Genomic DNA, 23,563 nt, shown 5'->3' with positions numbered 1-23,563 from the left:
AAGCTGAGAATGAAAACCAGCCAGTCCCTGCCTTGCCCCCAAATACAAGCTGCAACAAGGATATCATCCAACTAGTTTGGTGAGAGAACCTCCAACAGCCAATGCAGAGCCCTGGGTATCTTTGCAATCAGACCTCTGGGTATGCACTTCATACCTGCAAGGCAGGCCATTTAGATACACTGTAGAAGAATCCTATGTGCTGAAGCAATCAGGCCCAAATTCATGAAGATGATTAAACAGGCGCATAACTGTAAGCATGAGAGTAGTCCTATTGACTTCAATGGGATTACTCATGTTTAAATGCTGACCTGAATGGGGGCCTTGGACGGCAGGGATTTGTGTCTTAGTTACAAGTCTCTTTTAGTTCCTTGCTTGCTCACACAAATGAAACTAGCAGATAGAGAGGAAGGCCTATGGTCTCATGGGCCAGCTCCCAAAAACACTCAATGGACTTCAGACAGACCAAAAGGTACAGAGGCTTGTAAGCCAAAACGAAGATGGGGGATGGAAGGGGGGGGAAAAGAGGTTCACATTGGGTCTTCTAGCTGCGGCATATGTATGTTTTCCCTAGCCCATACCTTTAAAATTCCAACATGGCTACCTGCTTGTGGGGGCAGCTGCTGTTTAGTGGGGCAGAATTGATGCAGCATGTTACAGAAGAAAGGAGTACTTGTGGCACCGTAGAGACTAACAAATTTGAGCATAAGCTTTCATGAGTAACAGCTCACTTCATCCAATGAAGTGAGCTGTAGCTCACAAAAGCTTATGGTCAAATCAATTTGTTAGTCTCTTAGGTGCCACAAGTACTCCTTTTCTTTTTGCGGATACAGACTAACACGGCTGCTAGTTTGAAACATGTTACAGAAGACACACACACACTTGATTTTTGTTCTTTCATGCATTGTTGTTTTGCTCTCATCTAAAAACAAAGATATTCAGGTTGTTGATTTTCTCTTTGAGTATTGTGACAGGGTTGGGCCAGATGGCTACAGGACAGTAATAGAAGGCAGATATATTAGCCCCAGGTTAAGTAGGTCCCTTTTCCCTGGGTAAGGTAACAGGGAAGGTTCCAGAACAATCAGGAACCTTCTGGAGACAATTAAGACAGACAGGCTGATTAGAATACCTGCAGCCAATCAAGAGACTGCTAGAATCAATTAAGGAAGGCTAATCAGGGCACCTGGGTTTAAAAAGGAGCTCACTTCAGTTTGTGGTGCATGTGTAAGGAGCTGGGAGCAAGAGGTGCTAGGAGCTGAGAGTGAGAACGTGGACTGTTGGAGGACTGAGGAGTACAAGCATCATCATACACCAGGAAGAAGGTCCTGTGGTGAGGATGAAGAAGGTGTTGGGAGGAGGCCATGGGGAAGTAGCCCAGGGAGTTGTAGCTGTCACACAGCTGTTCCAGGAGGCTCTCTAGACAGCTGCATTCCACAGGGCCCTGGGCTGGAACCCAGAGTAGAGGATGGGCCCGGTTCCCCCCAAACCTCCCAACTCCTAGTCAGACACAGGAGGAGTTGACCTGGATGGGGTTCACGAAAATGGCCAAGCTGGGGGCTGCTGTGAAGCGCCAAGGTGAGCAAATCTGCTAAAAAGCGCAAGACCCACCAAGGTAGAGGAGGAGCTTTGTCACAGTATGGAGAAGCCTAACAGCCTGAATGTTGTCCCTCCACGGTGGAGGTTATTCTTCAGTTGCTTGAACATACATCAGTTGTCTCAAAGGGACATTCTCATGAGTGTCAGCTTTGTTACTTGAAACTGACAGCACCACCTTTCTGTCTAAAAGGGCTGAACCTATTACACTTCCAAAAATACATAAGATTGTGATAACTGGGAAAAGTTGTTGGGGAAAAATATCTTTTTAATAAGTGCATAGGGATTCAGATCTCTCAACATCTGTTCCTTACTATCTTAGCGACACATACTGTAGAGTGAGAAGGCAGCACCCCTTTGTCAATATTTATTTTTTTATTAAAATATTGTTATACCAAGTGGAATGCTACAGCAATCTCGGTATAGGGCAGCATAACAAAACAGCCAGGTTTACATTTAAATACTTAAGATAACTTAAAACGCACAAACGAAAAAAACCTCATTGTCTTTGGCAGAAAAAAGTTCACAGCACAAAAAAAATACTTAAAGAAATACCAATATTAATATAAAATATATTAAGTTGTTTTTTTTCCTCTTTCATAGTTTTTGTTTTGCAATTTGTAAACAATGCACCAGATCCAAACACATTTTTTACATGTCTGGGGGAGAAAATAAAAAAAATGCAGTTGTCCAGCAAATGCACAGATGTTTAAAGAAAGTATATATTTATATATGAAGGCCAAGGGAAGAAAGCATTGGAGTTCAGTGGATTGAGAAACTCTCAATTAAAATCAGAATTGGCTACTGTCAAAAGCCAGCTGTCAGTAGACAAGGGGGTGTATGAGAACTGTGAATAAATGAGTGAGTATATCTTGGTGCAGTTCCGGGGGGGGGGGGGCAATCAACTCCTCTACAACAAAATCAGACATGCTTGTTTCACATTGGGAGTGTGTTTTTTCATCTCCAGTTTCATTCCCCTCACGCCCCCATCCACCCCTAACCCCCTTGTTTATTTTTGTTGCATAAACACAAGCTCCCTTCAGCTGAAACATACACAGAGCTTCTGGTATTTATAAAGGCTTCCATCCTGCAATCCTTTACCCTCTCGAGCATTGTGTTTGCACATGGCCGTGAATGGTGCTACTGATGCACATACGTCATGAGAGTCTGAGTCCGGTGCTCGGGCAGCCTCACTTAGTTCTTCTGATTTGATGGAGTTATTCTGATTTACATCAGCTGAGGATCTGCCCCTTCCCCAGATGAGAGCAGCTCAGGAGCTCAAACTCATACCCAGCGGGTATTGAAACATACAGAAGGGAAATTCCAGTTGGAAAAATCATGAGAAAGTGCCCCAAAGGAAATGGAATCTGACGGATGCCACTGAGGGATATTTAACTCTGGAGACGAACAGGATATGAAATGGAGAAAGAGAACAAGCACAGGCCTAGAGAGCCAAAGGAGAGAAGAGAGGGAGGGTGAATGGCTAAGGGGCGAGAAAGGTTCCACAGAGAGCAGGAAAGGGGGCAGGAGGGACAAAGGCCATGGCAGGGAGGAAATTGAAATGATAAATACAGGGTTTGCTTTTGTTTACAAAACAGGGAGTTATTTACAGAGCCTGTCCTGCCCCCTCCCTCACCTCCTCACACACCCTAATGGGCTGCAACCTGCCAGCACTGCAGCCTCCCCAGGAGAAGTGCCTCTGGGGACCAGCCACTGGGCACCAGCTGGCTACTCAAAATCACCTTCACCCAAAGCATTTCCAGTCCTCTCAACAGGAGGAGAAAGATGGGTTGGGAAGCATGGGGAGGAGCAGGAATTCTGGCCATGCCAGCACAATACAAGAGCTATTCCTGGCAGCTTGACCTTGGAGAGCAGGTACCAACAGGGTGTCCAATGAAACAGGCATGCCCGTCCTTCCAGGATCAGTTTCTAGCAATGCTCAGCATGCTGCCCTCCTCCAGGTCACAGATGGGGAGCAGGGGAGGGCTCTGTGCCTCTTCACTTTCAGACTCTCCTTCCGTCTTTCCTGTGACATACCAGTGGCAAAGGGAACTTGGGACAGTCCTTCCCAAGTACAGGTGCATTGCACATGGGCTGGCCCAACAGGGTAGATGGAGCAGGTAGCAAATGAGCTCTGCTGTGATGGAAAGTGGGCGAGATAAATGGCAGCTGATGGATGCAAACCACAGCGACAGCTTCCCTCCCAGCCCTTGCTGTGTGGCTATGCTGCATGCTCTCCTGCAGTCCTGCCCCAAACTCGTTTTGTCCAGGAACTCTCCAAGCCACAAGCCCAGCCAGGATTCTGGTAACCGAATAGCTCCTGAATCAGCACTTTCCCCAGCAGATCTCTCCTCTGACCAGGCCAGCGTGCAGGGACAGAGAGGATGGTGGGCACCTGCCCTTCCTCAGATCAGAATTTCCACCATGTCTGACAGGCTGATGGTCCTGACAGCAGACATGGTCTCTGCAAGGAAACAAACCACCTTTAGATTGTGAGCTCTCTCTAGCTGGGACTGGCTCTTGTTTTTATGTCTGTGCAGCACCTAGCACAATGAAGCCCCGATGGGCCCCATGGAAATGCAAACATTTACAACAGGGCCATTAGATTTTCTTGAATCCATAATGAATAAATAAGACAGCTTGGGCCCAACCCCTAAAACATGACAAGTGATTTTGGGGGCCCCCTTTGTTTCAGGCAGCACTGAGCACCCACCCTCTGAGAATCAGGCCCCTTTAAGGTGTCTTCAGCCAGGCACCCCAAATCACTAGTCATTTGTATAACCCTAGCCCTCTCCCCTCAGACTCTCTGCTGGGGCTCGTACACACACCCTATGGGGACACAACCATCACCAGCGGTTAATGCAAACCAAATGGCATGTCAGAGCCAACCCAGCTCACTCGAACCCGCCCCTTCACCCTGTCAAAGGGAGAGTGCTTGGCTCCTGGCTTTCCACTGGCTGCAGGGCCTGGGGCAGGGGGTGGAGAGAGGAGCAGGGGGATTCTTCTCGTGTTTGTGGTTTTCTCTACAGATGGTAAAGCCCAGGAAGAACGCTGCACAATTAGCTGGGGGTGGGTGGGGAGGGAGCCGCTCCGATTCTTCCCTCCTGACTCTCAAACCATTAGCAGAAAAACCGGATTCTCCCACTGAAGGGCAGGGTGGGTGTGCTAGCCTGTGGCGTGCTGATAAGCTAGGCTTTAGTTCAGATCTGCAGGCCCAGATCAAAGCCCAAAGGAATCCGTAAGAGAGAAAACCTTTGAGACAGTCTCTTTCCTCTCCCTTCCCTCTTCACTTTCCTCTGGTCTTTCCCACACTCTTCCCTAGTCCGCGCCCCACCTAGCCCTGCAGCGTTTCGTCCCCACTGTGTATCTCACACTCAGGATTAGTCACTCTGGCAGGAGGCTGAGCCCTGGCAGCCAGGGTGGAGTAACCAGCTCCTTGCTCACCCCTCAGCTATGCAGGGCTCATACGGCACCCCTAGCAGAGGGAAGGGAGGTCTCTGGGTTCACCCTGGGCACAGCATTGCAGGGATTCTGCAAGCACATATTTGCCAGGGCAGCAGGGCAGGCAGGACTTACCCATGGAGTGTGCTGGGCTGCTGTCAAGCTGGGCACCAGGCCCCTCGCCCGGACTGCTGAGGCTGCTCTCAGGCACGCCATCCGTCTGGGTGCTCCCATCTTTGCTGCCACGTTTGGAGTGGAAGGGGAGAGGGCTGCAAGAAGATGGGCTGGGCGTCTCCTCCACCAGGACTTTGCCTGCTGAAGAGAGAGGAGCAGCCACCTTTAGATTTTAAATACTGAGACAAACTTGATTGGCTCTGGGCTCTTACTGGCTTTAGTGAGCCAGGCCTGACCTGACTGGCAGCCAGCCAGCGAGCTCCATTTCTATGCTATGTTCCAAGGCGCTCTCTGATGGCCATCACGATCAGGGAGTATGTCAGGGAGAGCCCTCTCCCACCAGAAAACACCCCGGCTGAGTGCAATGCTTCTATCCTTTGGCATTCAGCTGGAGGAAACGCAGCAAAGGGAGTTTTCAAGCGGGGCTTTAATGCTAACTGAAGGGGCAAGTACCCTGTGAGTCCCTCCCCACAGGTGAGACTCCTCTTACCTGGACTCCCTCTGGAAGGGCCCTCGGCCAACCGTTCACTGTGGGTGGCCCCCGGCCAATTCTGGGCCCCCAACGCAGCAAAGATGGATGGCACAGATTTGGCTGGCCGAAGGGAGCCCTGCAGAGTCTTGCTGGGATCCTTCCGCGAGCGCTGCTGCAGAATTTTGATGACTGCATCCTTCTCCAATATTTGGGCATGAAGTGCTTTTAACCTGAGGAACGCAAGAGCAAGGCACAAAGTGAGAGAGATGATGGTGATTTTATTCCAGAGGGTGTGACACACTTCAGCAAATCCTTCATCGTGTGGTGTTCCCTTAGCATCACGGCCAAGGAAACTTCGCTCCGTCAATGCACATGGCAAGGACACCTATTTCCCATGACTGCTGATTGGCCATCTGGGAAGCCAGTTTCCAAATGCTCAATGACAGGAGCGACATAAAAATCCCAAGACTGATGATAATGGAAGGCCAACAAAAAACATGCCCTGTGAAGCCACATGGAGGACCTACCTGTTTTCCATCTCCTGGTGCTTGTGATTGGCCAAGAGGAGATCCTCGTCAAAGCTGTTATTGGGGGAGTGATGCGGGGAGTGGTTGATGATAGTCGTGTCCCGCTGCGCAGCAGCGGTGGCAGCTGCATCCATGGCAAACTGCCTCATGGTGCATTCCTCCAGATACTTTTGCTCCCACTTGGTCATGTCTGCCTCCAGGGCTAGGATCTTTTCTTCCTTCTCTCTCAACTGTTCGGCCAGCACGTGGGCACTCAGCTCTGGGGATCCTCCGGTTGGGGCTCCCACCTGTCTCTGCATTAGCACAGAAAAAATGACACACAGCTTGAGACTGAATCACGAAGAGAAAGGTCCCTTGAGTACAATGATCAGAGATAGGCCCCAACCTGCACAGTGTGGACCCAGAACCAAGTTTCTCCAAAGTCTGGGGATACTTGGATTGGGCTGCTCTCTAATCATTACTCTGTGCCCCATCCTCAGGAGTCTGGCACATCTGGGCCTTGCCTGCACTAGCCCTTCCGTGCAACCTGCCCCCATTGCAGCACCACAGCTGGCAGTGCTCGTGCCGCAAGGGGACTGGTGCCACCAGTGTTCTGAGCAACTGTCTCAATAGCCCTGCTTTGCTGCTGGCCTCGCCCCTGGTTCCATGAACTCCTCACCTGCTGAGCCCGCAGTATCTTCAGCTCCTGCTCCAGGCGGGTGCGGAGACGCAGTTCCAGCTGCTCACGCTTTTCGCAGGCAGCCTGGAGCTGGCCCAGGGCCTGCTGCAGCCTCTCCACCTTCTCCACGTACGCACGCTTCCTCCTCAGCTCGTCCTCGGTCTTAGCTGCCCGTGTCTGGGCGTTGCTTAGTGCCTGCTCCAGCAGCTCTGCCCGCCGGCGCTGGTCCTCGTTGGCACTGCGCAGTCGTGAAATCTCCCGTTCCAGCTTCTCTTTCTCCTGCTGGTGCTCATAGCCTGGAAAAGGCACAAGGAGCAATTACGTTAGTTGACGGTTGTAGCTGCTCCATCCGCTCAGGACGTTCCCAGCTGCAGTCATTTCATTCCAGTGCATATCAGAGGGACTCCGGCTCAGACCTATCGCATTAGGTTCTGGCATGAGATATGATGGGCAATTGTCATGAGACAATCTAAACGTCTGCTCTGAAAAGATCTGCCCAGGGAGAAGTTGCTTGTTCCACCCTGCTGATGCAAACTGGCTCCCAGTCTCTCTCCCACCGAGATGTCTGTGCTGCCAGTGTCTGTTCACTGGGGGGTGGGGAGGGAAGGGCAGTACCATTAGTACCACATACTATATGTGGGGCCACGCTGGGCCACTGCCAGGGTATCAGCTGCCATGGTAAAGAGCAAGAAAGAAGAAAATTCCTTAAAGGCTCAGTTTTCACAATGCTTGTTAGTCCTACTCTACCACTCCTGCTATTGCAGTTCTAGGCTCCATACAGCTCTGCCAATGTAACGCCTCAGCTATTCCACATCGTTCTACAAGGCAGCCCTCTCCTGCCTTGTAACACCATCACTAGTCCAGTCCCAGGGTCTCTCCTCCCCAATTAGTCTGCCAACTATATTGAAAGACATGGCAGATTCATCATGTGACCTGCCACCCACTAGGCAGCTGGCTCCTTGCACAGGCTTCCTTGTTTAAAAACCTGTGGGCTGGTGCTCCGAAGCTGCACGCCACGCTTCCTTTGGCCTCGTCCCTGGCAAACTCAGACAAATCCTGATCCAAATGGGTGCCACTCCACAGACTTCAATGGACTTTCACCCATTCACCCCAGCAGAGGACTGGCCAGTAATCTCCCAAAGGAGCCGCACCAGTGATGGCTTCTCCGTGGGCATTAAGAGGCGACCGCTCAGAAGGCCAAGGGAAAGAGACGCGGTTAAGGACATATTAATGCCACCTTAGATGAAGGTCATGTCCGCATGAGAAAATGGGCCTAAAACCCAGGATAGCGCAATGTAAGCAATTCCTTCCCGATCAAAGGAATCGATCCCTGTCCCCGCCCGCAGGAAAAGTGTTCACCCCCAGGGCTGCACAAACTCCCCTCCTGAACTGGCTCCGTTCCACCAGTACAACTTCCCTGGATGGACAAAGCCTAAACTGAAGGGACTCGGCAACTTTCGGGGAAGGGAAGGCGGGTGGGAACAATGGCAGCCTGGACTGTGCCCCCTTTCCCTTCCCTTGGCTTTTCGTGGGCATTTTGCTGCCAGCCGTGGAAGTGGAATCAAGCCAGGAAGAGACTGTCATGCCTATTCCCAGCCTCTGGCAAAAACGTTTTCTCCTTAAAAAAAAAAAAAAAAAATTTCCAATGCAAGAGAGAAAGGGCTCTAACCTAGGTCTGGGATTTGGAGTGGTGGGAGTGTGGACTGTGTGCTGGAACAGCCAGAACAGCCGCTGGAATGCAAAGAATCCAGGTCACACTGATGGCTGCTGTGATTAATGGCCCTGCTTTGAGTGCCAAGAACAGCTTAGCTCTCCCTGGGGAATAGCAAAACCTTCCAAGAGAGGATCCACCTCCTCTCCTATCTTAAAAGGGACCTTACCCTTCCTTCCTCTCTCTCCCAACACACCCACCCTGAAAGCATGCCAACATGCCTGATCCACCAGGCCACAGAGTGACAGGGCAATACGCAGCAGGGCTGGCCGTGCAGCGAGCCATGGCAGGCACAACTGCACAGCTCTGCACAGCACCTCCTCTGCGACCAAGCATTCCCCCGGGACTTACTTTGTGCAAGCAGTTTTGCCACGGTCCCCTGGCTGCCTTCTGGGTTCTCCTGCTGCTTGCTGGCCAGCTGTTTGTTTGCAGATTCCAACCGTTCTGTTTCAGATTAAATATACAGAGATAGAATTTTTAGAATTTAATTGACTGGGAACAGACTGGTTCTTGGATGGCACTGGTGGTATTAGACACCCATCTTGAAACTGAACCTCCCTGAAATGCTCCTGCTGTACCAGGAAACGTGTCAGGAGACAGTTTGCTGGGGATCTGTCACCAGAGATGAGGGTCACAAGACTGGGAACGACAAGGGGGAGTCACAAACTGGTACTGGATGTGGCTTCAGCAACAGGATCTGAACAGAACTAGGTTAGACAACATGAGGCCAAGTGTGTGCACTGAACAAGGGCCTACACTGTTCAAGTGGCTTATGGAGGGAGCACCAATGTGGGGAGGCTCAGTGCGAGGCACAGCATGTTTCTAACAACAGTGATCTTCTCTCGAGATGCACGAGCGCAAAAAGGAGTGCACCAAGAATTGCCCTTTCCACTCTCCCTAGCCCCTGTCTAGTGCTGTCCACAGTTTCTTACCTTTCAGATCCCGGTTGAAATCCTGAAGCCGCCGCATCTCCCCATCCTTCTTGTTCCTCATGGTTTTCTCCAATGCCTCTCGCTTGGAAGATGCCTTCATCAGGTTTTCGTAGTCCTCGGAGATTCGCTGAATCTCTGTTTCCAGCTGTGGGGGGAAGAAACAACAGGCTGAAGTTAAACATTCTTGGGATGGGGAAAAGACCAGAGGAGAAGATGGCTGGATGGCACCAGCAGATGTTTCAATGTGAGGTGCACTGCAAAAGCAACACCACAAACCAACATGGCTGCAGTATCCGTCACCAGTAAAGGGCTGGGTTTAAGTCCTACACTAGGAGACTAGTGAAACAAGTCTGGTGGTCTCATCCTGCTCCTTTCTTGTGCACAACACACGACTCATGGGCCCTGCTCAGACAAGGTCTAAGCACTGGAATGAATGACAGGAGCCCTACAGGTCAGGACTGAGGTGCAAAGAAGAAGCTTGCTCACTGCCCACCTGCACTTGCCTTCCCCACGCAAGTCCATGAGCATTACACACACCAACAGGAGAACAAAATACACCTTCTCACTCAAACTGCAAACAACCCCATTCCAGCAGGCATCACCTACAAACGGCTTTGCAGGGCACCACTAGACTCCACGATGATTTGCATAACTGTACCCACCATGCAGTGCTGCTTTCCCATCTGCCTCCTGAGCAGCCACTCAAAAGGCCCATTTATTATAAGCCCACTGCAATGACACCATGCTCTTTGGAGACTTTGGGCCTGAGTTTAATTTAAGTTAGTTCTTTTTAAAAGGCACCAGTCATCTTCAGAGATAAAACTCCCCAAGCTTCTCCTCCTTCCCCAGCTTCCCACAGAGAAGCACTTGCCTTTTCCTTCCTGGGACCTTTGGATGTTCCACCTCTTCCCAGGTAAGGAGATAGCTCTGCTGTTTCTCCACCCCCTGAGGTTGCCCTCTTGGAGCAGCTCCTCTTGCAGGACCAACCTTTCCGTTTTCAGGGGTGGGATGGCTGCTGCAGCGCATGGAGAGTGAAAGGTGTGCCAGAATCACTCTGATAAAGCTTCCTGGTACACAGTCCCTCCTATTCCTGGCTGGCTCTGGCTTCTTAGTGTGCCCCTTCCCTTTGGCCATGTGGAAAGGTCAAGCCCTTATGTCTGTAACGCTAAGGGATCAGAGACCCTCGTAGGTCTGTCTTACTGCGACGAACCTGATGGGCGACACAAGCTGTGCGCGCATCTAACTGGATTATGAAACAAACTATACTGGAGAAGTTCTATCATCTCTCTCCACACTGTCTCCACTCTTCCTCTCGCTGCCGCTCCATCCTGCCTAGTGGGTTCCTGGCCTCCTCCCCAGCTCCAGCACATGCCTTTGCCTCGCCACCTCTGCAAGCTTGGCACGTGCCCCTCCCAATGGCCCGTGTGTTCTAAGGGGAGAGGCTTTCCCCTTGGCTGTGGCTGGGCTGGGACAGGCCTCCCCTTGTATGCCTCTGCACAAAGGGCTTTCTGTGGCGGCCCAGCATAGACCCCAAGGGGAGGGACGGCTGGAGAGGGCCCAACTGTTAACAGAGACGGTGAATGGACTCTTTTTTATCCACCCAACAACTGCCTTGGCTGAGGACCTGTTGTGCTGTGCGCTTCTGAGCTGCAGCTGTTCAGAGGGACGACAGGAGGAGAAAGCGACAGGAGAAGAGATTAAACATATGAAAGGGGATGAATTTTCTCAGCAGCTGCTGCTCTTTCTCTAGGAAAGAAACAAAACAAACCCCATCCAGAGAACGAAGCCAGGACCACGAGGAGCTCGGCTGACAACGAGCGAGGTGTAGTGCGAATGCAAGCAAAGGATAGGCAGGCACTGAGCAAGCTTCCTCTAGAGCCCTCTCCAGGCTCTTCTATCCTGACCTGTGTAATTACCTCGCTGTCCAGTTCTGGCCTCCTCCAGAACTCTGCCAATGCACCTCAATCCTGACAAAAGCGGGACGACTTGTGCACTGTCTCTTTAAACCCGGCACACAGAGCTAGGCAGGAGGGGGCTGGTGGAGGTTCTAGAGAGAAGCTCCACAGTGAAGCAGACAGAGTCACTTCAGGGCTAACACTGTGATAAAGCTCCTTGTTCATCGATCCTACAGTTCCCGGACACAAACCGAGTCTGTCCTGGACAGACTGCCTGTCAGGCTGTGTTATCGAAGATGAAAAACAGTCAATGAAATGAAAGCATCCAAGTCTCATTTCAAATGAAATGTTGGACATGCAAACCTACTGTTTCTGGCAGTCCTGCCCCCTGCCAGGGTCCCGAGCCTGCTGTACGTTGCCCCAAGGCCCAGATACTCACAGGTATCCAATGGGAGTTAGCGGCCTGCATACCTTTGAGGAGCTGGGCCCTAGTGCTTTGGTTGGAAAGACTGGTTGGGTGAGGGCTCCATGCATTTACCTTCTGAATCCGGCTCGCTTTTTCACTGCAGCTCTCAAGCTCCCACCGCAGCTTTTCGTTTTCCCTCTGGAGCTTCTCACTCTCCCTCAGCAGCTTTTCTTTCTCCCTCAGGACTGTCTCCATCTGGGCCAAGTGGCTGCTGGCTGATGCGGCTTGGGCTGTCATCAGAGCCTCCATCCCAGCTGGTGTAAGGGAGCCCAGCGGGCCATGGCACAGGGCAGCCTGCTGGGGCAGGAAAGCCTGGGACATATGGGCCTGCATCACCCTAATAGGTCACAAAAATTCAACAGAGACACTCAATAGCATTGTTCTGTGCCTGCCAGGACACACTGTAAATCAAGGATAAGAGATGGAGTGACCTGCATGGCTGGGATGCCGTGCCACTGAGTGGCTTCTGGCAATATCCAATCTCCAGCAGACCTCACACCATTATTTCTATCTCCTTGAACCCCTGGCAGGGATTGTCTTTTTGTTCTGGGTTTGTACAGCACTTAGCGCCATGGAGTTCTGGTACCATAATCATGGGCACTATGGTAACACAAACAAATCATACATCTGTCGACAGAGCTCCCGGGAGGAGGTTTTCGTCACACCATTTTAAATATTTATTTGAACCATAAGGGGAAAAACATAATCCGGGAATGTCAAAAATCTTTGTGGCAGCCCACTCTTCCCTGGGATGAGCGACACCATCTCATTTAGGGTTGTAGCACATGCAGCCACGCATATATGAAACCCTTACAATATCAGATTCATAGGGCAATCTTTAACAATCTCCCAATGCATCTTTCCGACAGAGATCAAGGCATGCCTGTTTTTCAAAGTATAGATCCCATGGCAATTACTAGCCCCACTTCTCGGCTATAGAATACGATTTCAAAACCACTCAGTATCAGTCTAATTCTGCTCTCACTGAAATCAGTGGTAAAACTGCCATCAACTTCAATGGGAGCAGATCTAGGCCAGAGCTGAATGCTTTTGAAGAGCCCACCTACAGTATTTGGTAAGATGCACCCTTGTACGTCACTCGCCTGTCAGAGAGCTTATGTAAAATTTTCAAAAGCACTTAAATCACTGAGGTGCCTAAGTCTCATTTTAAAAAATGATTTAGGCACTAGGACCAGATTTTAAAGAGATTTAGGCACCTAAAGATGCAGATTAGTGCCTAGTGAGATTTTCAATAGCATCTACATGCCTAACTCTCATTAATTTCAAGAACCAGTGGCTTTTAATGCATAAGCCACTTTTGAAAATAGGACTTAGTCACCTAGCTCCTTTTTTAAATTTTATCCTTTATTTCTAATCAATGTTTAAAAAGAAACTTTACACCACCCAATGCCATCACCCCAGTGCTTAAGAACACAATAAGAATACACTTATCACGGACAGCCAAGCATAGTGAAATGTCACCACAGAACTGCCCCCTCTCTTATCAAGCTCCCAGAAGTTAAAGGAAATGCCTATTCCCCTAAGCAGCAGTGCCAATTACAAGGGAGGAACATCCCCCTGCCCCAAAGTTTTTCCACTTGCTCACAGTTCCATAGGCTGCAGAATTGGCAGGGCAGTGACCACTTTTCATCAGTGATCCTGTACTAATCAGCATGGCTGCTGCTGGAGCGGTCCAGAGCTTGGTCACAACACCGCTGAAATTTGACCTGGCCACCCTTCTGTCCAGCCACGGGATGGCTGGGCCAAATGGTGGAGAACAGGGGAGTCTGCTGAGATTGCAACTTTTGGCATTGGCTCATGCACTATGTGAGAAAGAGGGGAGACTCCCCACCGGCTGAGGGAGACCCTGGTTGCTTACAAGGTGAGGAAAGATGAGCGGGGACCAGAGCTTGTCCTCCCCCCTAAAGAATATCTGAATTGGCACCACTGCCCCAAGGTGATCCCTTACTAAAAGTATACCATTAATAAACATGTCCTGGACTTTGTGGGAAAGGCGTGTTAAGCAGACCACACTGTTACAGGGACCTTCTGTTTTAACGAATCTTTAAGGCATCTGCTAAGAGGGCAAAGATACCATATCCCCAATGCCAACTTGGCCACCCTATGGGAGCCTGACCATCAGGTGCTTCCCAGAGGGCACCATGGCTGCACATGACCCAGGGCTGGCTGTAAATGTGGGGCTGCATTCCTGGAAAGCGATTTGGTAAGTACGTCTTCCTTTCTGCCTGCACCCCTCCCATCTTTGTTCCCTCCAAAAGAGAGCACTTCCTGTCAGCGATATTATCTCTTCCTGTCAGCATTCACTCTGGCTTGCCCAACAGCACACACTGCTACTCAGCCTTGCCACCTTTCCCAACCGTGCAGCTGAGAAGTCACAGGGAGAGTAGGCAGCCGGGAAACGGTGGGTGGTGGAGAAGGGAGAGAACACCCAGGGGGAACACTCAGGGTTTAAAGAAAAGGAGGACTTGTGGCACCTTAGAGACTAACAAATTTATCAACTTCATGAAAAAACTCGTACAGATACAGACAGACATCATCTTCCTTTCCAAAAAATGTGTTAGTCTCTAAAGTGCCACAAGTCCTCCTTTTCTTTTTGCGGATACAGACTAACACGGCTGCTACTCTGAAACCTGTCATTACACTCAGGGTTTAGTTTCTCCTCTGCTACTCTGTATTTCCCTTATAAGCAACCAAAAAGCGCTTTATGATGTGATCAAATTGCCAGGCAAAGCAGAATGCATGGTGCCCTAAAGTGGTTAGGACCCATAACACCAGATCTCCATGTATGCTTCCACCGTTAGTGACACAGGTCATAATGCTAGCAAGGCCCTGTGTGCAGACGGTGGATCTGCTGAAGAGGGTTAGGCACTTTTCACCCAGCACTAACACTCCACTTACCAACCCTACGCTGCAGCCAAGAAAAGAGGGACCTCAACTGCCAGTGTAACAGAGAGCATGGTTCACCCTTAGGATTGCACTGGGTGCAAGCTGGGGGCAGACTCTGGGCTTTGGCATTTGCAAAGTGGATGAGGGCAAAGCCTGGTATCAAAGGGGTAGTACATGGCTAGGTACATATTTGTATTTAGCAGGGCTCCCTCTGGAAATGTTCGGTAAGAATTCATCACTTTCACCCTCCTCTCAGTACAGAAAGGCGAGTTCCCAGTGTCCATGTGCTACTCAGCCCTCAGAGTCTGCACGCTCTCTGGGGACAGCACTGGTAGTTTTCCACATAGCAGGGCCTGGTTCCTTTCTCCCTTCCAAACTTAGCCATTTCCTGATTCAATTCCAACTTCTAAAATAATCAGAAATTCCACTCAGAACACAAGGGGAAAGAGGCTGTGAAGATACAACTTCATCTGCAAAACAATTGGTCTAATTCAGCCCTGAAGTAGCCACCCCAGAGACAAAACCAGCCCATGAGCGTCAAAAGTCAGACTGCAAGTTCCCTTCCCCACCCATTTCTGCCTCACAGAACAGGGAAGCACTTCCAGAGTCAGCAAAAGGTAGATTGATCTGGGACAAAGGAAGGATTCATACAGGCAGGGGATGAACATTGTAGTGTCCCTACAGCTCATCTCCTTATTCTGCAACACGCGAGTTTCTCTGCTTATGCAACCAGCCTTGGGCATCAGAACCCATAGGGCTCCCCAGCCACAGCCTGTCTGCAAGCCATGTGGTGTAGCAGCAACATACCCGATCCCCTTCCCATGTGGCTGTTGAAGTCCCAACTGAGTGCACGCCAGGAAAGAAGGGACTGGCAATGCATGCTAGCTGTGAAGTGCGAGGTGCTAGACAAATGTTGTGGTTACCTGACTTCAGGGTGCTGAAATCCTGGCCCTTCCCTGGAGCAGTGCCTGGGATCTGCCAGGTAACCAACTGCAGGCTCCTGGGGGGGGATGATGTAGGGGTACTCTGGAGGGGGACCCCGTGGCTCCATCCCCTCAGCATGCTGCCCTCTTGAGGCTGACAGCTGGAAGTGCCTCGATAGCTGGGGATAACTGTGGGAGGAGCTCATGTGGTTCTGGGCCTTGGCTCCATTCCTCTCTAGCGACATTTGCATGAGGCGTTCACTCAATGACCTCACATGCCCATGCTTCAGCTCCTTTAGTGACTCGTCCTGCTTGCTGCTGCTGCTGTCGGGGGCATAGGCCCTGCGTTGGCCAGGCTCAGCGGGGGCGCCTGGACAGGGCACCCCAGCCTGCTGTCCTCGCTGTGAGGCATAGTACTGGGAATGCACTTTGGCCTCCTCATAGGTAGGGAGCTCCTCGCCCTTGTGCTGAGACTGGTGGAGCCGATACACATTGTTCTCCAGGTAGATGTGGTCGCAGTGGTGCTCCTGGCCCTGGGGCTCCTGCCGCGTTGACTGCTGGACCATCTGGCTCTCTTCTTGGGTGAGACTTTCCAGTGAGGAGCGAGGGCTGCCCGTGCTCCCACCTCCGCGCAACGCCTGCTGCTGAATAGCCAGCAGTGTGCGGTTCTCTGTGAGGTTCCCATATCTCAGCTGCTCCTGGATGAGCCGGTGCAGGACCGTCCCAGAGGAATCCTCCGCCGTCCTCATCCTCAGCTAGTCGATTGGCAAGGGGCTGCCACCAGGAACAGTAGACGCAATACAATCCCAAGGATCTGGCAGCACCCAAGGAGCCTACAAGAGATGAACACAGGAATCAGGAGGCAGCTCTCAGTCAGGGGTTTGCTCATTACATATTTTCAGAAGATTTAGTTTGCCAGGAGTCCCATTGTGGCACTCTGCCAGGAAAGACGCAATCCACCCTTTAGTCACAATACTCGTATCCTAGCAGAGTGGAGGAGGGGAGGGGGATTCTGAGCAACATCCCATCCCTTTGCCACCATTAGGAAGGGCAGAGCCAGACCCTGGCTGAACGCTAATTCCATGGGAGGCCCTTGGCAACCCTGTGGAGGCTGGAAGTGGACCAGTCCTGGCAGGCTCAGTTGCAGAGAACTCAGCTCTCATACAAAGTCTCCCTGCCCAGCGCTTCAGTGAGCCGCTGAATCCCCATCTCATCATCTTAAGTGTCCTAAAGGGGGCAGCTCTTGGTGGGGAGTGAGGCATGTCAGCCTTGGGGATCTCTGCCGGCTTCCCAGTGGGGTGAACGGCCTCAGCACCTGGGCTTAGCATGAGTGCATTTGAGATTCAGCGTGACTGCTCTACATAACTTGATTTACTACTCTGGAAAGAGCAGGTCACAGGATCCTAGGAACTTGTGCAGTCAGAACAACCCCTTTTTTTGGTTCACTGAGTGTGTGTGTCTCTCTACACGTGCCAGGAGAGGTAGCCATGGGAAAAGCTGCAATTGCTGTCTAAGAAATTCATTCAGCTCACTGAGCCGAGCCAAACTCATTATCCAAAATAGTAGGCCAATGCAGAACTTTTAGTAAGTGAGACTTCTGTTAATCTAGCTTTGATTGTGGGGCAGGGAAGAAGTTCTGCTAAGTGTAATGAAGATGGTGCTCTGAGCTCAATCCACCATTACACAAAATATCCTAGACTTGGTGAACCCAAGTTACACTGGCAGAGAATGTTCCTGTGTAACCTGAAGGACAGCAGCTACAGTCCACAAAGCAAGAGGATTTCAGTCGCCAGTACTTTCAGTCTCCTTAAAGAAGGGAGACTTGTCAAATTTGGGCCAACACTTAGAATTTGTAAATGGAAGCTCCTACAAAACTTCAAATCAACAAGAGTGTATCCACAAAACATTTCTTGAACAATTCCCATAGGACCTATTGTTTTCAGCAAATAAACATTCTCCCCCTCACATTTGCAAACATTGCAACATTATGATCCTGAATGAGTGTGAAATTGACTCAAAAGTGACTGTGAGCAAAAGTGAAAAGGGCTCATCTATTGTCATCACACCAGTGGATCACAAAATATAATAAAAGCTTCATACTGAAAAGTCACATAAAATAAGCCCATTTTCCTGCTTATTTCTGTTTTCTCAAATAAATTTGTTTGTCTCTAAGGTGCCACAAGTACTCCATGTTCTTTTTACATTGTTATGGTGTTTTATGTATGTATGTATGCACCCATGCTTTTCATACATTTAGTGAAATTTTAAATATAATACACTTATCTTAAATGAATCAGCCATGTCTGGAGTCACCAATGTGGGGGTAGACCTTAAAAACATTTTCATAATCTTTTTGCTGTCTCTGGCAATCAGAAACTTCAGCTGTAGCCCAGGTTTGTGCATGGCTAGCAATTTACCGAAGAGGAATGCTAGCCAGGGAAGTTATATCACTGTTTTTAAGTTGGATGTCCTCCTCTGCAGGCAAACTTTCAAGCAAGTGAATTCCTAAACAGACATTTGATCACCTGTTTCTAGTCCCATGCTAGTGCATGTGGGTTGGCAAAGGGAGATTGCTAATCTCATATTGCTTCATACAAACATACCTCAAATATTGGTTCCCAACACATTGGTTCCTGACCAGGTTTTCCCTGAAGGTGAAATTAGGAAACTCTACACAGACTACCTTTCCTGAGCCTCATTTCAATGCTGACTCAGACCTCTGAGATTTAAAGCTAACCCCAGACTGCCTTTGGTGAATCAAAATAAAAGAACCACACATCCCCTTCAGTTTCACAAGCCCTGGTGCGTTCTCACAAGGAGGAAGTATGAAATATTGGGTCAGGGAACATGAATATTCCTCACCCCACCCCCACCATACGTACTCCTCAACCTTTTACTTTTAGGGAAGATCACTCCTGGATCCTCAGCTGGTTTTTAATGTGGTTGCCTGCCTTTATTCCCCTCCCCATATTTTTATGCATTCATTTTGAAGTGACAAAAAGTTCCCTTAATGGCACTCAGCATAACCTGAATCAGGAGCATCAAATGAGAGGATCGTTAAAAAAAAAAGGGGGGGGAGGGGGGAGAGAAGACAACTCAAACTCCAGTTGACATATTCTAGAAAGTTCAAAGGCGATCCAGTGAAAGAACAAGGGTTTGCAACCCAGGAGATCTCCCTGGAAAGCTTCAACCGGCTGGGAAGTTACAACAGGGTTGACGTTAAACAGCGAGACATTTCTGTGGCAGCATCCCATGGGAAACCCCCTTTCTCGCCTTTCCAAACCCACTAGGTATAAGCTAAGGCACCTAGACAGAGTGCGTTCAGCAACTGCCATCTGCAGAGCAGTGCTAGGGCCCTGCCTTGCTGCCGCTTTGTTTTCCAAATCGTTCGGCACTGACATCACCCGGGTTTGGGTTGCAATTAACATTCCTTCGAAGTGAGAACGAGCTCATGGCTGCGGAAAGCATTTTCCGAGCAGGACAAAGAGACGTCTCCAGCGAGCTGGGGGCACAAGCACCTGTGACTGCAAACGAGCTCGGCAAAGCCCTGCTTACCCCCACGCTGCTTTCGATGGCTCACAGCCCAGGCGCTCTCGGGGGCTTGCAGGAATCACGGGTCACACGCTGCAGAGGAATGTGGGGGAGCGAGAGCTATGGAAAGAGGGGGACCCCGCAGGCTGACGCCCACGGAGCGCAGGGGACAGAGCCTCTGTTCCCAACCCGACGCGGCACGAATTAGGGACAACAGCGAGCCAGGGAAGGGGAGTCGAGATCTCCCCTGTGGCACCAGACCCCGCGGGGATGGCAGCCCGGAGCGGAACTCACCGAAGCCGAGCAGCCTTGCTGCAGAGCCGGGGGAGGAGAGGCTCGCTGTGTGCGCGCAGCTCGCAGAGATCCTGCCCCCGCGGCTGCTGGCAGGCACTGAGCGCCGCGCCGGCCCCCGCCGGCTGTAATGAGAGCCAAGGAGGCCGGGCCGCGCGAGCGGCTGCTATGCCAGGAATGCGAGAGTTTCAGGTTCCCCCGGGATCAAAGCTAACCACAAACAACCTCTGCGCCTCGGCAGCAGCTGCGCGGCGGGGCCTGCAGGGGGCGCAGCCGCGTCTCTCTCTCTCACACACACACACACACACGCACGGGTGCGAATGCGCTTCCAGTCTGCCTGGCTCGCTCTGGGTTCCGATCCGGAGCCTTGCACCGCTTCTAGGCCGAAGCGGCTGAGTCCGCAGCCAGCCTGGGCCCAACCCTTCGGAACCGCCAGGGCTGCGCTAGGCAAGGGAAAGTCTCAGCCGCCGCAGAGAAGAGTTTTCCCAGTGCCTGGCGGGGTCATGCTTTCTGGTGCGGACCCTTTATACAGCAGCGAGATCTGTAGGGCAGGAACCAGGGAGGGTTGCCAATTTGTGTGGGATGTATTCCCGGAGGTTTCAGCACATGACATAATCCAGAGAAACACCTCAAACGTGGTGGATTTGGGACCCTTCTCTTGTCTATAAAGCGGATTATTTACTTGCAATACCATGTGTGCAGACAGCTGTAGCGTCCAGGGCTCCCTATTGTGCTGGGTACAGCACAGATGCTGAGAAACAGTTCCTGCTCCAAAGGGCTGATAATTTAAAAAGACAAGACAGACAAAAGGTGGGAAGGGAAACAGAGGTACAAAGACTTGTCCGAGGTAATACAGCAGGGAGGTGGAAGTGCTGGGCCTGCAGCCTTATGGCTCCTGACCAGCACCCTCTGAATTAGAACATGCTTCTGCCTCAGTGAAATAACCTCTTGGGGCAGCCAGTACAAGGCAACAAAGAGCCATACTCACCTTGTGCGAGTTACACCACTGAGATGCCCAATCCAACTGCATGTGTTTCTCAAAGCCCCTCATGACTTAGAAATGTGCCATAGGAACCCAACGGGGAATGCTGTGGAACATCATCACAACGTAAAAAGGGGAGCTTGGAATGAAAACTATTCTGCAGCCTTCATTAGAGCAGTCACCTCTGCCATGACTGCTATTCATGTGCGGCACGTGAACTGCTAGCTGGGGGAGGCTAGCCCCGAGCCTTGCCCCTTCCACCCGAGGCCCCGCCCCTTTTGCACCGCCCCTCTAAACCCAGGGCCCCCCCAGGCTGGCTAGTTCCCACAGGCTTCCCAACCCTGGGAAGGCAGGTGGTGTGGACCCAGCCCTGGAGTCCAGTGGCACCACTAAAGCGGGGCCACACCTGGCTGTTTGAGGAGGCAAAGCCTCCCCTATCCGCTGCCCATGCTGCTATTACTGTGACTTTGTTACTAAAATGATTGTCTTCAGAATTAAAGCCCCAGTCTTCCAGCTGGGGAATGATGGTCCACTGGTGAAGGTGCTAGCCTGGGCAGGCCAGGGTCTAATTCCCTGCTCTCCCACAGACTCCTGGGATAAGTCACTTGACCTCTCTGTGCCTCAGTTCCCCATCTATAAAATGGGGATAATAGCCCTACCCTGCCCCACAGGGTTGGCGGGAGGGAGGATAAATACACCTTGTGAGGTGACTCATAGACTTCAAGGTGAGAAGGAACCATTGTGATCATCTAGGTCAGGGGTTCTCAACCTTTTTCCTTCTGAGGCCCCCCTCAACATGCGAGAAAAACTCCAGGGCCCAGTAGGGGTGGTGGAGCAGGGGGTTCTGGGCCAGGGGTGGGAACCCTTGAACATAGGTGTAGGTTGACTTCTATTTTGGGGGAAGGGCCGGCAGGGCTTGGGCACAGCAGGGTCCAGAGCAGGAGTGCCACCTCCACTCCTTGACTCACCTCAGCAGGCCACCCACCTGTCTCGGGCCGTGTGCCGAAGGCTGCTCCCTGAGAGCTCTGCTGACCCCAGAGCTGGGTCCCCGCCTGGGCAGCTCTGACCGGCTGCATGAGCAGTCAAAGGGGGCTGGGAGCTGAGGAGCAGCCAGAACCCCGGGCACCAGATGGGGGAATTCCATGGCTGCTCCCCCCATGTCACCACCAACCAGAGGAGCAGCTGCCCTGCACTGCCTGGCTCCAGCTTCCTGCCTAGGACCTGGCCAGAGGGCAGGGCCAGAGGGGGGCTTGGGGAGACTAGGAGGTGGAGGGGGATGGAGCTGCAACCAGGATTGCCCCACTCTGGGTAAGGCACTGCAGTTTGCGGGGTAACACGCTCATGCCCCCTCGACTTTGCCCATGGGCTCAAGGTTTCTGCCCTTGTCAGGGTTTCAGCCGTTCTCCCCACCACCACCACTCCCCGCTTCAGTGGGGGGTAGGGGGGTGGAGCTCAGGATGTCAGCCCGCAGCACTCCTGGCTTCAACAGAGGGAGCTTGGGGTTTCAGCCTCACGCTGCTCCCATCTGCAGTGGGGTGGGAGGGGGAGCTTGGGCTCTGTGGACCCACTGAAAGGACTTGCAGACCCTCAGAGGGCCGTGGACGCCCCGTTGAGAACTGCTGACTTAGGTGGATGCAAGGAGTTTACTACTGGAGGTAGTGTGTGTGAGACTGCAAGTGGCAACCTTGTGTGTGAGGACATCGCAGAGATTTAGCAGCTGGCTGTGTGTGGAGGGAAGTTGTGTTTGTGTGTACGTGACAGAGGAGATTGCAGGAGCGTGCGGCTGGCTGTGCGTGTGCTGTGTGTGACAGAGGAGATTGCAGGGAGTGTGCGGCTGGCTGTGCGTGTGCTGTGTGTGGCAGAGGAGATTGCAGGGAGTGTGCAGCTGGCTGTGCGTGTGCTGTGTGTGGCAGAGAAGATTGAAGGGAGCATGCGGCTTGCTGTGGGATGCATGTTGTGTGTTTTTGAGGAGCGTGCAGCTGGCTGTGGAGGCGGGCGTTGAGGGGGTATACAGGCTGCTTGCCAGCTGTCCAGGGGAATAAATCTTCTTGTTTAAGTAAAGATAGGAGAGACACTCCATTGTCTTTATACGATACAAGCCTGCTAAAAGCTGCCTTACCATCTGCTCCTCCTTCACCCCCACCCCCATGCCCAGGGCACTTGGCTTCTCCCTCCCGCCTTGCCCCATCTGACAGGTGCTGCCCATCTGTCACAAGCAGACGAGGCACAAACTGCCTATCCTTTGAGAGCTCTGTGCAGCTTGTCACTCTCACCAACAGAATTTGGTCCAGTAGAGGATATTCCCTCCCCCACCATGTCTTCCTTTGAGAACCATTCCCGGTGCTGGTTTGGGAATTCTCTCCTCTCCTTCATATGGGACGACTTACCCATTGGGGTGATTTTCTGCTCCACCACAAGAAAGAGTCTTAGACCGCAGTGGAGCCAAGACATGGGGCTTGAAGGGATTGTGGGCAGAGAGAGGGAGAGGAGAGTGGAGAAAGGGCAGCAAGAACAAATGGGAGAGACAAGAAGCCAGACTAAAAGAGAGATTTTCCGCTTCTCACTTTGGACCCATAGCTCCCTTCCCATGACTGCGGATCCTAAGGTTTCTTCACATCTGGGGACAGAACCACCCTAAGAGAAGGAGCTAGGAGGGTCACACACCTGCACGAGCTATTATCTTTCTGTACAATCCCTTTGGAATGTGAGTGTAAAGCCCATGCACAGTAAGTCTGCAACTATGTCAGTGGGACAGCTGGCCGGCACGGCTCTGGCTAATGTTTGTAGGGCTAAGTGTCTACAAACTATTAGCTGTGGAAAAGTTTCCAGAGACAGGCCAGGTAAACTGCTCAAACCCTCTGAGATGGTACTAACCACATGACTGAAGTGGAGTTTTGTTATACACCTTCCCTGGTCTACATTTTTTCTTATATACCTGGCCTGGTCTACACTAGATCAACCTAAAATTTTGCACCCTGAGGGCCATAGTTAGATTGCCCTAACCCCCAGCATAGCTGCATTTAGGTTGCTGGAAGAATTCTTCTGTCAACCTAGCTACCACCT

General features: G+C 51.4%; 1 protein-coding gene across 2 annotated transcripts; it reads right to left on the bottom strand.

The window, feature by feature from the left end:
* Positions 1 to 1,950: 1,950 nt before the first annotated feature.
* AMOTL2 (angiomotin like 2) lies at positions 1,951 to 20,018 on the bottom strand. Of its 2 annotated transcripts, none has more exons than XM_038417236.2 (10): positions 19,522 to 20,018; positions 15,697 to 16,529; positions 11,939 to 12,203; positions 9,506 to 9,650; positions 8,925 to 9,017; positions 6,863 to 7,158; positions 6,205 to 6,497; positions 5,696 to 5,907; positions 5,167 to 5,346; positions 1,951 to 4,054 (listed from the first exon to the last, which is right to left on the bottom strand). In XM_038417236.2, the coding sequence occupies exons 2-10, from the start codon at positions 16,443 to 16,445 to the stop codon at positions 3,996 to 3,998; spliced, it is 2,292 nt and encodes a 763-aa protein (XP_038273164.1). In that variant the 5' UTR covers positions 16,446 to 16,529; positions 19,522 to 20,018; the 3' UTR covers positions 1,951 to 3,995. The 2 variants fall into 2 exon arrangements, with proteins under 2 accessions (XP_038273164.1, XP_038273165.1); XM_038417237.2 differs by having other exon boundaries at positions 19,252 to 19,966.
* Between the last annotated feature and the right edge of the window lie 3,545 nt (positions 20,019 to 23,563).

The sequence above is a fragment of the Dermochelys coriacea genome, chromosome 9 (genome assembly GCF_009764565.3).
Source record: "Dermochelys coriacea isolate rDerCor1 chromosome 9, rDerCor1.pri.v4, whole genome shotgun sequence".
NCBI lineage: Eukaryota > Metazoa > Chordata > Testudines > Dermochelyidae > Dermochelys > Dermochelys coriacea.
Note: the sequence above shows the minus strand (reverse complement) of the source record. Positions and strands in the feature narration are given on the sequence as shown.